The 15,044-nt window shown below is 35.1% G+C and overlaps 2 protein-coding genes and 1 non-coding gene across 3 annotated transcripts; 1 reads left to right on the top strand and 2 right to left on the bottom strand.

Annotated features, from left to right (window-relative positions):
- Positions 1-4,816: 4,816 nt before the first annotated feature.
- Positions 4,817-5,572, bottom strand: LOC115999433. Its single transcript, XM_031239284.1, has one exon. It carries the CDS (start codon positions 5,570-5,572, stop codon positions 4,817-4,819), a length of 756 nt encoding a protein of 251 aa, XP_031095144.1.
- A 2,941-nt stretch (positions 5,573-8,513) lies between these two features.
- Positions 8,514-8,620, top strand: LOC116000568. The gene has a single exon (XR_004094143.1). It is a non-coding gene; the product is annotated as a small nucleolar RNA R71 (small nucleolar RNA).
- Positions 8,621-9,937: 1,317 nt separating this feature from the next.
- Positions 9,938-14,277, bottom strand: LOC115999432. Its single transcript, XM_031239283.1, has 3 exons — positions 14,271-14,277; positions 11,732-12,193; positions 9,938-10,261 (listed from the first exon to the last, which is right to left on the bottom strand). The coding sequence occupies exons 1-3, from the start codon at positions 14,275-14,277 to the stop codon at positions 10,242-10,244; spliced, it is 489 nt and encodes a 162-aa protein (XP_031095143.1). The 3' UTR covers positions 9,938-10,241.
- Between the last annotated feature and the right edge of the window lie 767 nt (positions 14,278-15,044).

Below are 15,044 nucleotides of genomic sequence, written 5' to 3'. Positions count from 1 at the left end.
CAGCCACCAAGTTTTCAGTTCCTTTCTTATCTCTAATTTCTAAGTCAAATTCTTGCAATAACAAAACCCAACGGATTAATCTAGGTTTAGAATTTTTTTTAAGAAACAAATATTTAATGGCTGAATGATCTGTGTAGACAATTACCTTTGATCTAACAAGATAAGAGCGAAATTTGTCAAGAGCAAAAACAATGGCTAAAAATTCTTTTTCAGTAGTTGCATAATTATTTTCAGCATCATTTAATACTTTATCAGTAGTTGCATAATTATTTTCAGCATCATTTAATACTTTACTTGCATAACAAATCATATTTTCAGCATCATTTAATACTTTACTTGCATAACAAATCACATGTTCAGCATCATTTAATACTTTACTTGCATAACAAATCACATGGAACTTTTTATTTCTTCTTTGTCCTAAAACAACACCTAAAGCAAAATCACTCGCATCACACATAAGTTCAAAAGGTAAAGTCCAATCAGGTGCAACCATAATAGGGGCTGAAATTAAAGCTTGTTTAAGACTATTGAAAGCCTTTGAACATGCATCATCAAACACAAAAGGGGCATCTTTAACGAACAAATTACAAAGAGGTTTAGCAATCTTAGCAAAGTCTTTAATGAACCTCCTATAAAAACCAGCATGACCTAGAAAACTTCTAATAGCTCTTACCGAAGAAGGGGGAGGTAACTTTTCAATAACCTCGACTTTAGCACGGTCTACTTCTATCCCTCTAGCTGAAACTTTATGACCTAACACAATACCTTCAGGTACCATAAAATGGCATTTTTTCCAATTAAGCACAAGATTTGTCTCTTCACAACGCTGCAAAACACGCTGCAAGTTAGCTAGACAAGTATCAAAAGAAGAACCAACTACTGAAAAATCATCCATAAAAATCTCAATTATATCCTTAACCATATCAGAAAAGATTGCCATCATACACCGCTGGAATGTAGCAGGTGCATTGCATAAACCAAATGGCATCCTTCTATATGTAAAAGTACCATATGGACAAATAAATGTAGTTTTTTCCTGGTCCTCAGGGGCAATGGGGATTTGAAAATAACCTGAACAGCCATCTAAAAAACAATAGTATGCATAGCCAGCTAACCGTTCTAACATTTGGTCAACAAAGGGTAAAGGGAAATGGTCTTTACGGGTAGCTGCATTTAGCTTCCTATAATCTATACATACTCTCCAACCTGTGACAGTTCTAGTGGGAATCAGCTCATCTTTATCATTTTTAACAACAGTGATACCACCCTTTTTAGGAACAACTTGCACAGGACTAACCCACGCACTATTAGAAATGGGATAGATAATACCTGCATCAAGAAGCTTGTGAATTTCAGCACGTACCACTTCTTTCATGTTAGGATTAAGGCGCCTTTGACTTTCCACACTAAGGGTATAATTTTCTTCCATCAATATCCTGTGCATACAAACTGAGGGACTAATCCCCTTAATATCAGCAATAGACCAACCTAAGGCAATCTTAAATTGCCTCAATATTCTCATCAGTTTTTCTTCTTCTGCAGGGAGCAAATCAACATAAATAATCACAGGAAAAGTATCATTTACACCCAAAAAAAACATATTTCAGATGTGATGTAAGTGGTTTAAGTTCAAGTTGAGGTGGTGTTTCATTAGAAGGGAGTGGAAAAGGGTTGCCCCTACCTAAATCTTCATATTTTCTACTAAGATGTGTAGGCAAATAACCCTGACCTTCTAATCTCATCAAAGACTCAACAAAATCTGATTCTTCCTCTTCCATTTTTATACTAAGTGCAAGACATGCTTCTAACGGCTCACTAAATGAATGCTTAACAACACTACAAGAAAAATCGCGATTCACGACGGAAATAATTCCGTTGCGATATAGCGACGGAAATAAATTCCGTTGCAAATTAACGACGGAATCGCGACGGAAAATAATTCCGTCGCGACTTTTTGGCGCAAATATAAAACAAAATCGGCGAAAACTTGGCGGCAAAAAATTCGCGATCGAATTTGCGACCGAATTTAGTTCCATCGCGAAGTAGCAACGAAAATGGCGACGAATTTAATTTCCATCGCGAAATGGCTACGGAAATTGCGACGGAATTTATTCCGTTGCTAAATGTAGCAATTTATTTGAAAATGAATAAATTTTGCGATGAAATTAACGATGGAATTAATTCCGTCGCAATATTTTTATCACCAAAACCACGTCGTTTTGATTTTTTTTATCAAACATATTATATATTATATCAAAATTAAAATGATAACCCTAATTCACAAATTGAAGGGCTTCAACCGACTCTCAGTATCGCCAAACACCAGTGCCTTCACCAATCACCATTGCCAAACACCATCGCGCCAAACACCACCGCCTTCGCAGTAGACCAGAGTCCCCACCGCCGTCGACCCAGCCATCGCCGAACAACATCCCTCGTTGTTCGCCGTCGCGCCAAGTTCGCCCACCGGTTCACCACGCGGTCGCCCACCTTCGCCCACCGTCTCCTCCCTCGCCGTCGACCTGTTCTCCCACCGACTCCTCCTTCGCCGCCGTCGACCAGTTCACCGGTTCGCCCACCGCCGTCGACGACTTTGCTCACCTCTGTAACACTAATATTATAAGTAGTTTGTTTTTTTGAGAAGAACACTGTAAGTAGTTTAGTTTAGTGCTTATATATATATGTTTGTTTATATATATTATGTGTGTTTATATACTATATATATGTTTGTTTAAATTTTTTTTTTGAAAAAACGATTGTTTATATATTATATATGTGTTTATATAATACATTGATGACTATGAGTCCAAGATGTTTATGTATATGGCTAGCAGAGTATATCAACATTACTTGATAATTGGCAGTATTTAATTTGATTGTATTGCTTCTGAAGTGATTCTCTTAGGGATTCAAATGTTTCATAGTTTATATTCTTAAGATTTATTGGTGAAATTGAAGGTTGGAACATGTAGTTTCTACTCTTTAAGAATGTGCATGGCTATATTGAAGGTATAACTTCTCTTTACTCATTCTGGATTTCTGGAAAATATAAAAGCAAGTCTACTTGATCACCCAAGCTTTCTCTTTTGTTTAATTAGCTTCTTAGTGAGGAGTTATTTGATTTCTCAAGAGGTGAAATGACAACAGAAGATCAAAGAACACAAACAATCACTAAAGGTATTAAAATTTGTGAGTGCTGGCTGTATTTTCAATTGTTGATCAAGTTTAACTCTGACTAAAAGTTCTTTGTATGCCCCCAGCCCTCCTCTAATACCTGATTAGTATATTTTCATTAATCATTGAATCAGATAAAGTATTCAATCATTTTGCATGTAGTAGTTGTGCATAATCTTTGTGGAATAGAATTTAAATTTGTGCCATTTTGGATTTTTTAAAAGAATTTATTGGATGCAAACTGATTTGTAGATTGATGTTTCCATTGACTCTTAGCTAGAAACACTACTTACATTTTTTCCTTTCCCTGCATATCGCAATCTTACTCTTCAGTGCTTGATGGAGGTATCTCATGTAAACTGCTGATATAACAGCAGGTTGTTGCCCTCAATTTTTGAGATTTTTACAATGTGCGATATATGAAGATGTGAACTATATTCGTGGCTCAACTGCAGGTAAATGAATATAGTGTTCTATTGCATATTGCCTAGATCGAACTTGATTAGTTTATTTTCATTAATCATTGAATCAGACAAAGTATTCAAGCATTTTGCATGTAGTAGTTGTACATAATCTGTTTGGTGAGACTTTATGTTGTAATCTCACACATTGAATTCATTTGTAGGGTGGTATAAATGTTGCACTAGAAAATACTTGAGGATGATTAGAGGTGGCACATGTATGATACTGTTAAAGGAAGCAAATGGCTAGGTATGATTGTGGTTAGAATCAGATCCACTTCACTTATTTGTGGCACTTGTGCTTCAATTAGCATTTGTTTTCTTTTTTCTTTATGAGATCTTAAAATTTAAATACACTGCTATTGATTATTGTTACAAACACATGGTTGTATATATGCTATTATGCTGTAAGTGAGAGCTATGTGATAATTTGTTTAGGTGATTAGGATGTTATTCAAGTGCAGGTTCAACTTCTAAAAAACCCAAGCACAGATGAATTTCGTAAGGCTCTAGATACAGTGAAGCCAAACATAGTCTTTTTGCAAGGAGAGCAGCTTTCCAAACGATGAATTTAGTTCACTAGTATGGGAGGTTTTAACTTGTCTTCTGAAGAACCTATTTCTGGGCTTTCAAGTGCCAGATCACTAACCACAGTATGTTACTCCATTATTCCTTCATTTCTTGCTGTATGGTCTATTTCAATGTCCTTCAAAAATTTATATTGTAGTTTTATGATTCTGGGGTGCTTTCCGCCGTGCATTATCTTTTAGTACTTTGTTATGTGGGTACTTTGATAGAATGTATATTTGCTCCTATGCTCTACTATCAAATTATTGGATCAATGTTATGCTTTGTTGTTTTATCGAGATTAGGTGAACTCATAATGGTGTGTATTGTGTAACATATTTTATCATTAAGATAGAGGCTCAATACTTAATGTGTATTGTGTAACATATTGAAGTACTGTAATTTTTAGAATTTTAATTTCATTGGATTGAGAGTTACCGTGTGCAAAAAAAAGGAATATTGTTATTTAAAAAAAGGAATATTGTTTTTTTTTGTTTTTTTTAAAGGGTATCCGCGTCTGTTGTTAAAAGAACAGACGCGGATTCCCTATTTTTTTTATAAATATTTTGTTGCCAAATCGCGACGAAAATTGCGACAGAATTATTCCGTCGTCATATTTCGCGACGGAATTTTTCCGTCGCCATATTTCGCGACGGAACTTTTTCGTCGCAAACGGAGATACGACGGAACGAATTCCGTCGCAAAACCTGTTTCGCGACGGATTTGGCTGTTTCGCGACGAAAAAATTCCGTCGCGAATCGCAAATTTTCTTGTAGTGCAAATGCTTCTTTTGAAAGTTTCTCAATAGCATCAACAAAATGACATGATTCATCAAAAGACGGGAACTTAACAGCTTTAGAGATAGAGAATTCTTCTTTTTCTGTTCCTACTCTAAAAATTAATTTCCCTAAAGGCATATCTATTATTACTCTTGTTAACAAAAATGGCCTACCAAGTATAAGGGATGTATCTGTATCATTACCCATGTCCAAAATCAGAAAATCAGCAGGAAAGTAGAATTTACCAACTTTTACCAAGATATCCTCTTCTACACCCTGCGGGTACTTGACTGATCTATCAGCAAGTTGAAGAGAGATTGTAGTTGGCTTCATTTCAGCTATTCCCAACTTCCTGAAAAGAGTTAAAGGCATAAGGTTTATACTGGCACCTAAATCACATAAGCATTTATCAACAACAGTATTACCAATAGTGCAAGGAATAGAAAAACTTCCTGGATCCATTAGCTTAGGAGGTAGTTTGCTTTGTAAAATAGCACTACACTCCTCATTTAGATGCACAGTAGCAAACTCTTCTAGTTTCTTTTTATTAGACACAATTTCCTTAATATACTTGGCATAAGATGGCATATTGGCAAGTGCTTCAGCGAAAGGAATATTTGTAACCCCTCACTCATTCCAATAAGCTGCGAACCTACGTACCGGTCACGAACCGTAAGGATTTTTAAAGTATGTGTTCGGTCCCGATTGTCCTAGGGAATGAATTAGTAGGCACTATACTATTAAGCTTGAACTTCCTACGTGATTAAATTAGCCCGTAAGAGAGAAAATTTATTCCGACCCTTGTATCGCAGTATTTCGCGATATACCAAAAATTATCCGATTTTTCAAATTAGTGACGGGATTATTTTCAAAATAATTTTGGTTTCAAAATTCTTCCTATTTAAATTATTTTCCACTGAAACTATATCTGTTTTAATCCCGAACAGTCTAACCGAAGATATTTTCCCTTACCCACCACAAAAATGTGACACTTGGCAACTCCCTACACCACATGTTATTATTTAAATATTTTTGAAGATGATCAAAATGGAAACTTGATCTCCAAGTTTCTTCATTCTTATCCCATATGTCTTTCTCTTCAAGATTTGTCTTCCTTTCCCTTTTGCCTATAAATAGATGGGTTGTGTGGGGAGGAAAAATCAGGAGAATTGAGGAGAGAAATCAGTATAGTGTGGGAGAAGAAGTGATGAAGTGAAAGTGTTGGTTATTAAGTAAGTTTTCTTGATTTTCATAGCAAAATATTTCCATTCTGAGTTTAGCTATATTATGACCCGAATGTGTTTTGAACACAAGAGTGGCAGTGGTTTAATGGTAGAAGCTTGAGGTGTTAAATGGGAGTGGAAGGGTTTGAATCCTAGCTTTAAGCATAAATGTTTTGGGCAGTTTCTTTTGAGAAGATTTTGGTCTACAAGGGTAAGATTTCATGTTCACTAAAATTATTATTTACCCCATATATATGTATATTGATATATGATATGATATGCTATCAAAATTATGTGTTTTGCAAAATTATGTGCATTATGATGTCCATGTGATCACAAGTGCATTGCATAATGTGTATGATTCTCGAATTATCGAGAATTGATTTTTATGGGCCAAACCCGTGTGTTGAGTAAATGCTTGGCTTGGAATTTTGGTGTTATGTACATATATGTACTAAGAATGATATATTCTTATGGAATGAATTATTGTGGAGAAAAATATGTCTTGAGAAATTATATATTTTTGAAGAAAATATTTATTATGAAGAAATGATATATTTTGGAAATTATATGTACATATTTAGTCTTAGAGGATAAGAATACTTGCTGCCGGAATCAGCCGGAAATGGGCTGCAGTCCAGATTATTATGAGCACTTAGGGCTGCAGTTCTATTTGCTATTGATATGAGAACTTAGGGCTGCGGTCCTATTGATTGAGTATTGGTGTGGGTTGTATCCCCAACTTGGTATTTAATCCTCGACAAATATGTTATTTTGGGAAAAGTATATCTCCACATTATTTTGGAAAAGTATATTATGAGATAAATGATAAAAACCCAAGCCTATATTTTTCGGGGTGAAATGGAACTTACTTAGCTTATGCTAATTTTGGGATATACACCCCTTCGTTTTTGTGTTAAAATGATTTTTGCAGGTGAACATGAATAGGATGGAAGTGAGGTTGAGATTAGTCCATTTGAGGAGTAGGCATTTGGAGGATTTTATTATTTGGAGGAAATTTTGGTTGTATAATTATTTCCTTGTATTAAGTTGGACTTTGGATGTATTTTGATGTTGTAAGTTTAGTATGTGCACTTAGAGTGGAGTTTGTCAAAGAGGTGATAGAATTCACTCTAGGTGTGACGGTAACACCCATTTTCTGCTGGTTAGTTGTGTAAGCTTCCGCGATAATTTATTAGTGATTTTGTAATAAATTTAAGATGTGAAAAATTGGGGTGTTACAATATTAATCTGCAATTTTTTAAAAACCTCCAAAAATCTTTTAAAGTTATTGTCCTGGTTCCTCTTTTGTAGCCTTTTGTGGATACGGAATGGAGGGTACATAAGGTTTTACTGTAGAGGAATTGAGGTTTTGATCGCTAGAACTCTCTTTAGGCAATTGTTCTCCTTCTTTATCACTCTCTTTTTCAACCCCCATGGGTTCTTTTTCTTTCAAAACATCATTCAACATCTTACCACTTCTCAAAGTGACAGCCATAGCTCCTTCCCTGGGGTTTACTTCAGTGGCACTAGGAAACTTACCTCGATCTTTTTCTGCAACCAATTTAGCCAACTGACCTACTTGTACCTCCAAATTATGAATGGATGCTTGGCTGGACTGAGTAACCTTATCAATTTTTGCATCTAGTTTCTTCATCATAGTGTCCTGGCTAGCCATGTATTGCATGAACATCTCCTTCAGTTGAGGCTTTTTCTCCTGAGCAGGAAGTTGAGGCTGTTATGGTGCAGGTGGCTGCTGGAAGGGTCTGTATTGCTGATGCTGAAATCCTGATGGCCCTTGTTGCTGAAATCCAGGTGGTCCCATTAGCCTTGCATTACCTTGATCTCTCCATGAGAAGTTAGGGTGATTTCGCCAACCTGGATTATATGTATGGGAAAATGGATCATTTCTTGGTGGTTGCCTCCCCGTATTAGATCCCATGTAATTTGCCTCTTCATAAGATGGTTGTGATGACTCTGCATTCATACAAACAGAAGAATTATGACCATATGTATTGCAATAAGCACAAAATTCTCTATTCGAATTATCGCGAGTCATCAAGTTAATCTGTTTAGTCAATTCAACCACTTGTGTTGTCAACTCAGGCTGTGTGCTAATTTCATGCACAACACCTCTTCGACCTCTCACTGCTTTTTGTCTAGAATTACTAGCTAGACTCTCAAAGATAGCTTGTAACTCATCACTATTTTTATCACCTGTGTATCCACCTGCAGCAGTATCTACAAGAGACTGACAATTAGGATTTAAACCATCATAAAAGAATTGTGTCAACAATAACAAAGGAAATTGATGGTGTGGACATTGGTTCAAAAGCAAATTGACACGATCCCATGCTTCATGAAATAATTCCCCTTCTCTTTGAGTAAAAGTGCATATCCTACTCCTATAGTCCATTGTCTTTTGAGATGAGTAATATTTAAACATGAAAGCATTGTAAACATCATCCCAAGTTCTTAAAGAACCCTCTGGTAAATTTAACAACCACTGCCTAGCATCACCCCTCATGCAATATGGAAAACATTTCATTTTAAGTTCTTCTTCAGATAAATTATTCAAAGGTAAAGTTTGTACCGTACTATAGAGCTCTCGCATGAAACCCAAAGCATCCTCACTTTCCAAACCATTAAAGGTAGGGAGCAAATTCATATGGAAACTCTTGAGTTCATAATTCCTAGCTGCATCAGATAATTGAATGCAACAAGGGTTAACAGCTATTACCCTTGTTGAGCTGCTTGATTTTGAGGAGGTGGAACTATTGGTGGTATGCGTTCATCCTGTTGACCCACTCTATTGTTTTAAGCCATTTCAAGTCGCCTTCGTACCCTGTTTTTACTACAAGTACGCTCAATTTCAAGATTAATAGGAAATAATTCAGCATTTTTATGCCTTATTGATCGCCTCAAGATCATAAAAATAATAAAAACAAAATAAAGAAATAAAGAGAAAAATAAAAATTAAAATGATAATGAACCTAGCTACAAAACTAAAATAAAAGAAAAACTTAAGAAAACAATTAAATAAGTGTTCCCTGGCAACGGCGCCAAAACCTTGATAGATATTTTCTGCAAGAGCACAGAGTCAATCTCAGTATAAATTCCTGGAGTATTCCAGGGTCGATCCCACGAAGAACACAATTAACTACTATTCTTAATAACTAATCTTGTAGATAGGAAAAACGCAAATAAAAGAAATTCATGTATTAAAATAAATATTTGTGAATTTAAAGCAAAGGAAATTTCCAATTGATAAAAGACTAGGGATTTGGGTTCACCTATTAGATAATTAACTAACCATCCTAAGTACTGATTCGTGCGATTATAGTGATGATTGCTCCATTTATTATATCCTAATACTCCGTCGAGCTACTAGGGTGTATTCAATTAACTGTGATCATCCGTCGATATCTCACCAACATTAATTGAACCCATTAAGCAACAACCAAAACTCACCACAAATACCTAAAGCTATGTCTAGTTTAGGTCAAATGTGTTTATCTTACGAGGTCTAAGTTCATAATTCACCTGTCAGTTCTTCTTATAAACCCTAAAAAAATATGCAATGGCTAATCACATAATCCACAACTAAAATACATAAGGTAAATATAATTACTCTCAATTATTTAATTGAAATTAGAAGAATCAAACCTAGGGAGTAGTCAATTAATCTAATATAAGGCTAATCCAAATCCCTAATTAAAGTTTTAACCAATAATCATAATTAAATGCATAAATTGTTCAAGAAATTTTGACACATCAGAATGAGAATACTAATCTGGGAATTTAACCAAATAACTGATAAAATAAGATAAGGAAACGATACGAAGAAAAGTAATCCAAGCCTAAGGAGACAGCTGCGATTGAAGCTCGAAATTCTGCTGCAACGAAGCCTTGAATCTCTTCGCTTCGTGCTGCAATTCCTCCTCGCTGATGCACTCTCGTCGTAGTCAGCTTCTCTATATCCCGTGCCGTCCACCAGAGTCGAAAAATACACCTAAACTGAGATGGGCTTTTTGCTACGTCGTCCGTCCGTGTTCTGCCGTCCCAAAAACCAAATTAAAAACCCCAATTAATTCCTTTTCTTTGTTTCAGTGCTGCGCCCCTCCAAGAAAGATAAATACATTAAAACCCCAAATAAAAGTAATGTAAAAAAAACTACTTATATAACCTAATGACACAAGTTAATTAAACCTAATTATTAGATTACTAATTTAAAACTAAATGTATAAAGCTACCAAATAAATTTAAAATTATAGTTAAACTAAAACTCCTATTTATATTAATACAAATGCAACATTAGCCTAATATTTATTAAAACCAATCTAAACTAGTAACTTATAAATAAATATAAATATAATATTTATAATAAGATCAACACTAAAACTTAATTTATTTATGCAAAACACTTACTAAAATTACTCTAAAAATGTCTAGAAATTAAGCTTATCAAAATGGCCAAACCATCATAGTCAATTTTCATTTAACACAACTAGATATATGCTACTTGCATTGCTTTAGTTAAATCCATTCATAATATGATCTTAATTCTGTGATTTATATCATATTCCATCTTTCTTTCCTTAAATAGAACCATCAAGCTGAACATCTGTACACTCAGGCACATCTAATCCAGGCACATCTAATCTACCAAGTTTAATGATTTTTTTTGTCTCTGCAGTTAGTTGTGTTGAAATTGAAATGTAATTTAGTATGCAAGAAGTTGCCTTGGAATGTAAAATTCAAATAATGAAAATGGAGAAAAAAAAACAAAGTTATGGTTAATGTAATGTATATTAAATTATGGTGTCAATTAAAGTTAGGGCAAATATTTAATTTGAGCTCATATTAATGTTCATATCACCATAGGGTTATCCTAGAACATGTGCAATACTTGAAAAATCATTCAAAACTTTGAAAAGTCATAACTTTTGACTCGGTTATCCGTTTTGGACAAAAAAAAAATTTCAAATCACGTATTTTTTTTTTCTAGAAAACTACTTGTTTTGCACTGTTTTTTAATATTTTATGTATTTACATGGTTTCAACAAGTGAAAAAAATAATTCCTTGTTAATATAACTACATTTCTATACTTATTGAAGATGCATATGTATCAATCATAACTCAATTCAACAACCACCACATCCATAGCATCCAATAATCATCATTAATAACTAATCCCTCCTAAATTCATCAATATGCCATCATTAACAACAAATCAAAAATAATTAGCATACAAGTGAAAAATTAATTCCCTGTTAATATAATTACATATCTATAGTCATAACTCAAAAATAATTAGCATCATATAGTATATTGGAACAATAGCCAATAATCAATTCACCAATCAATCAACAACAATAGCCAATAATCAACTCACCATTAATTAAACTTAAACACCATCAATAATTATAAACAATTAAGTATAATCAAAATAATAAATATAAATAATAAATTAATAAATAAATTAATTGCTCCGTAATTAAAAAGAGGAGAAGGAGAACTTACCCAACACCATCGTCGGCTGCCGCAGCTCCGGCCCAACACCATCGCCGGAACCCGCTACCGCTGTCCGATCTCTACTGTCAGAGAACGCCGGACAAAGGAACCAGGTATGCCGCCGCCCGTTCGACGACTCCAGCCACCGCCCCCACTGCCGCCTTCGTCGAGAAAGGGAGAGAAGAAAAGAAGAGGAAGATAACCTGCTGTTGTGCTGCCATCGTCGGCCACCACGCCCTCGATCTGCTGGTCGAGAAGGAAGGAGCGAGAGACGAAGAACCTGCGCTGCCACCACGCCTCCGCCGCCGCAACTGCGACTGCCGTTCCACGCCACTGTCAATCCACTGCAACTACGACCACCAAAGTCGCGGCCTTCGATGCTGGACGAGAAGGAGATACAATCAATGTCGCCGCAACTCCCACCCGCTGTTCCACGTCGCCGGTCTGTAGTTCGCAGCGAGAAAGAAGCGGCTGTTGATGAGACCGGAATGCAACAAATAAATGATCCATTAAAAGTGTCGAGTGGCCCGGTAACAAGATCTAAGTCAAGGAAGATTCAAGAGGCTTTTAACACTTTTGTGCAAACAGATTGGAGTCCAACATCTTTTTGTGAAGAAGAAGATCAATCTGGAAAAATAATTCTATTCAATTGTCTTCACATAAAAACTTTTGAAGACAATTCAGACTTCAGTATCAGATCAAATTTCCCGGTGTGAAATTATTTGCAAGGTGTATTTTTTTTAGGTGGGAAACTACTTTGCAAGAATTGTATTTTTTTTTTGGGTGGAAATTACTTTTGCAAAATGTTGTATTTTTAATTTTGGGTGGGAAATTATTTTGTATTTTAATTTTGGGTGGGGAATTATTTTGTATTTTTAATTTTGGGTGGGAATTACTTTTACAAAGTTGTAATTTTTTAATTTGGGTGGGATTAGTGACCTAGAATATTTAATACCTTATTTTCCCCTATAAATACCCCATAAACCCAATGGTTTGAGACACACCTTGTAAGAATTCAATTTGAGTGAAATTTCTCTCTTTTCTTTGCATGAGAAGTGCATTGAAGTTTAGGTTGTTTGTGAGAAGCATTCAATCTTGGTAGGCTAGTGAGAAGCTAGTTTATCCCCTTATCTTGTTCTTTATATTCACACACATATCCAAAAACCCAAAAAGAATACTATTACTCATATTATATAGCTAATTTTATTTTTGTATCTTAATTCTAGTGCTAGATTCCTAATACTCTAATTCTTAGCCTTGCTTAATAATCTAAGGGTTGAGAGTATTATTTGTTAGTTTGGTGAGAAATTTGTAGAGTTAGGATCTCAAAATCCAAGAGTCTACAAGGTAAGATCCTCTTTTGGACACGAAAGGTTCTTGAGTGATTCCTTGAGTGTGCACTTATTGCGGGAAGCAATCCGTGTACGCATCAGTTTGGTATCAGAACCAAGTTCCTTTTTTTTTCTTCTTATTCTATCATTCCTATCTTTAATTTCCTTTTTTTTCTCTCTCTTATTCCATTATTCCTATCTGTAATTTCATATTTACTGTTGTTCCATTTCCTTTTCCCTTATATCCGTTATGTTCTTGCTTTATTCTATTATTGCTATCTTAAAGTTCATATTTACTCTTCCTTGTTACTTTAAATTTCATATCTACTATTGTGTCTATTTTTTTTATTCATTTCCGTACTTTTACTCTTTATATTCATAGCTTTGATTTGGTGACCTTATAAAGGTTAGATACCATCAAGCTTCTTTTAATCTATTCTACTATTGTATTTTTAATTTAGTTGAAGTTTACTTTATTGGAGGTTTGTTAAAAAACAAAAAGAAAAAAAAAAGGAAAAAAAAAAGAAGAAGAAAAAAAAAACAAAAAGAGCAAAGAAAAAAAAAAGAAAAAGAAGAAAGGATAAGGTTGGTTTGATTTTTAGTTTGAATTGTTGAATTTATATCTAAGCATTACCTGAAATTAATTGTGCTTTGTTTCTTTCTATCACATATACTTCTTCTACTTTCTTTGTTTCTTACAAAAAAAAAAAAAAAAAAAAACCACCTGTGTCAGTTTCAAACACACTCTGTGTCAGTTTCTACATCACTCTGTACATGCTATTTCCTACCTTTCGTGCTTACTAGACTTAAACTCTACAAGTGTTTGGTTTGTTATTTGTGGTGGATAAAACCCTTGTGAATTTTAAGCTTTGTTAAGGACCAAGAGGAAAAGAACTAGTACTTGAAAAAAAAAAAAGTAAAAAAAAAAAAAGAGTGAATAAACTGTGAGTGATTAAATATTTCCTTTTGATTACTATCTTCTTATTTTTTGCATTTTTTTTTACTTAAAGGAATGTCAAGTATGGCTAGTACTAGTGAACAAGGTAGTATTATTGCCCAAATGGAGAAAATGATGACCATGATGAAAGATCTTAGTGATAGGCTACAAAACATAGAAAATCAAAGAGTGAGAGTTGAAAATGAGGGAGTACAAAATCATGAGGGAGGAAACCAAGAAGAGAGGAGGGGTAGAGAAATAACAAGATATAATAGTTTACCTCGCATGCTCCCTAGAAGATTTGTGGAAGAAAGGGTAGATAATAATCTTAGCTCTTTAAGAATGGAAATGCCTACTTTTAATGGAGATGATGAACCCGAAGTTTTCTTAAATTGGGTAGATAAAGTGGAGGATATTTTTGGGCTTCATAACTTTGGGGAAGAAAAGAAGTTTAAAACAGCCATAGCATCCCTAAAAGATTTTGCTAAATTGTGGTGGAAACAACTTAGTCGTAGGCGTCTAGAAGACCAAGATGAACCTATAGAGACATGGGGAGAGCTTAAGAGGGAGATGAGAAGGAAGTTTGTGCCTAGTAATTTTTATCGTGATATGCGCAGAAAATTACAAGAACTCAAACAAGGCAGCAAGTCCGTTCGTGAGTTCTACAAGGAGATAGAGAGATTGAAGGCACGAGCAAATATCCAGGAGGATGACGAGACCACCATAGCCCGTATCCTTGAAGGATTCAACCGTGATATTCGAAGAGAACTCCGCAACCAAGAATTTGACGACGTGGACAAATTGGTTCGAGTTGCTTCGAAGGTAGAAGATGAGCTGAGATCTGAAAGGGGAAGCAAACCATCTGTGTCTTCTCAATGGGATCAACCAAGGAGGGCTACTAACAACTCCTATCAGTCAAGGACACAAAAGGAGTACTCTCGACCATCCCACACCTAGGAGGAGAAGAAAAATAACCAAAGGGAGAAAGAGAAGTTCCAAGAGGGCTCAAAGCAAAAGGTTAGTACTGTGACATGTTACAGGTGTCAAGGCCGAG

The sequence above is a fragment of the Ipomoea triloba genome, chromosome 12 (genome assembly GCF_003576645.1).
Source record: "Ipomoea triloba cultivar NCNSP0323 chromosome 12, ASM357664v1".
Taxonomy (NCBI): Eukaryota; Viridiplantae; Streptophyta; class Magnoliopsida; order Solanales; family Convolvulaceae; genus Ipomoea; species Ipomoea triloba.
The sequence above is the reverse complement of the archived record's forward strand: the minus strand, read 5'-3'. Positions and strand labels throughout refer to the sequence as shown.

Excerpts from the sequence above, each read along its gene's own strand:
- LOC115999433 (XM_031239284.1), bottom strand. The coding sequence starts at position 5,572 with ATGCCATCTTATGCCAAGTATATTAAGGAAATTGTGTCTAATAAAAAG.
- LOC115999432 (XM_031239283.1), bottom strand. Across the intron at positions 10,262-11,731 it reads GCAGCCGACGATGGTGTTGG|AACACGGACGGACGACGTAG; the intron begins GTAAGTTCTCCT and ends TTGGGACGGCAG.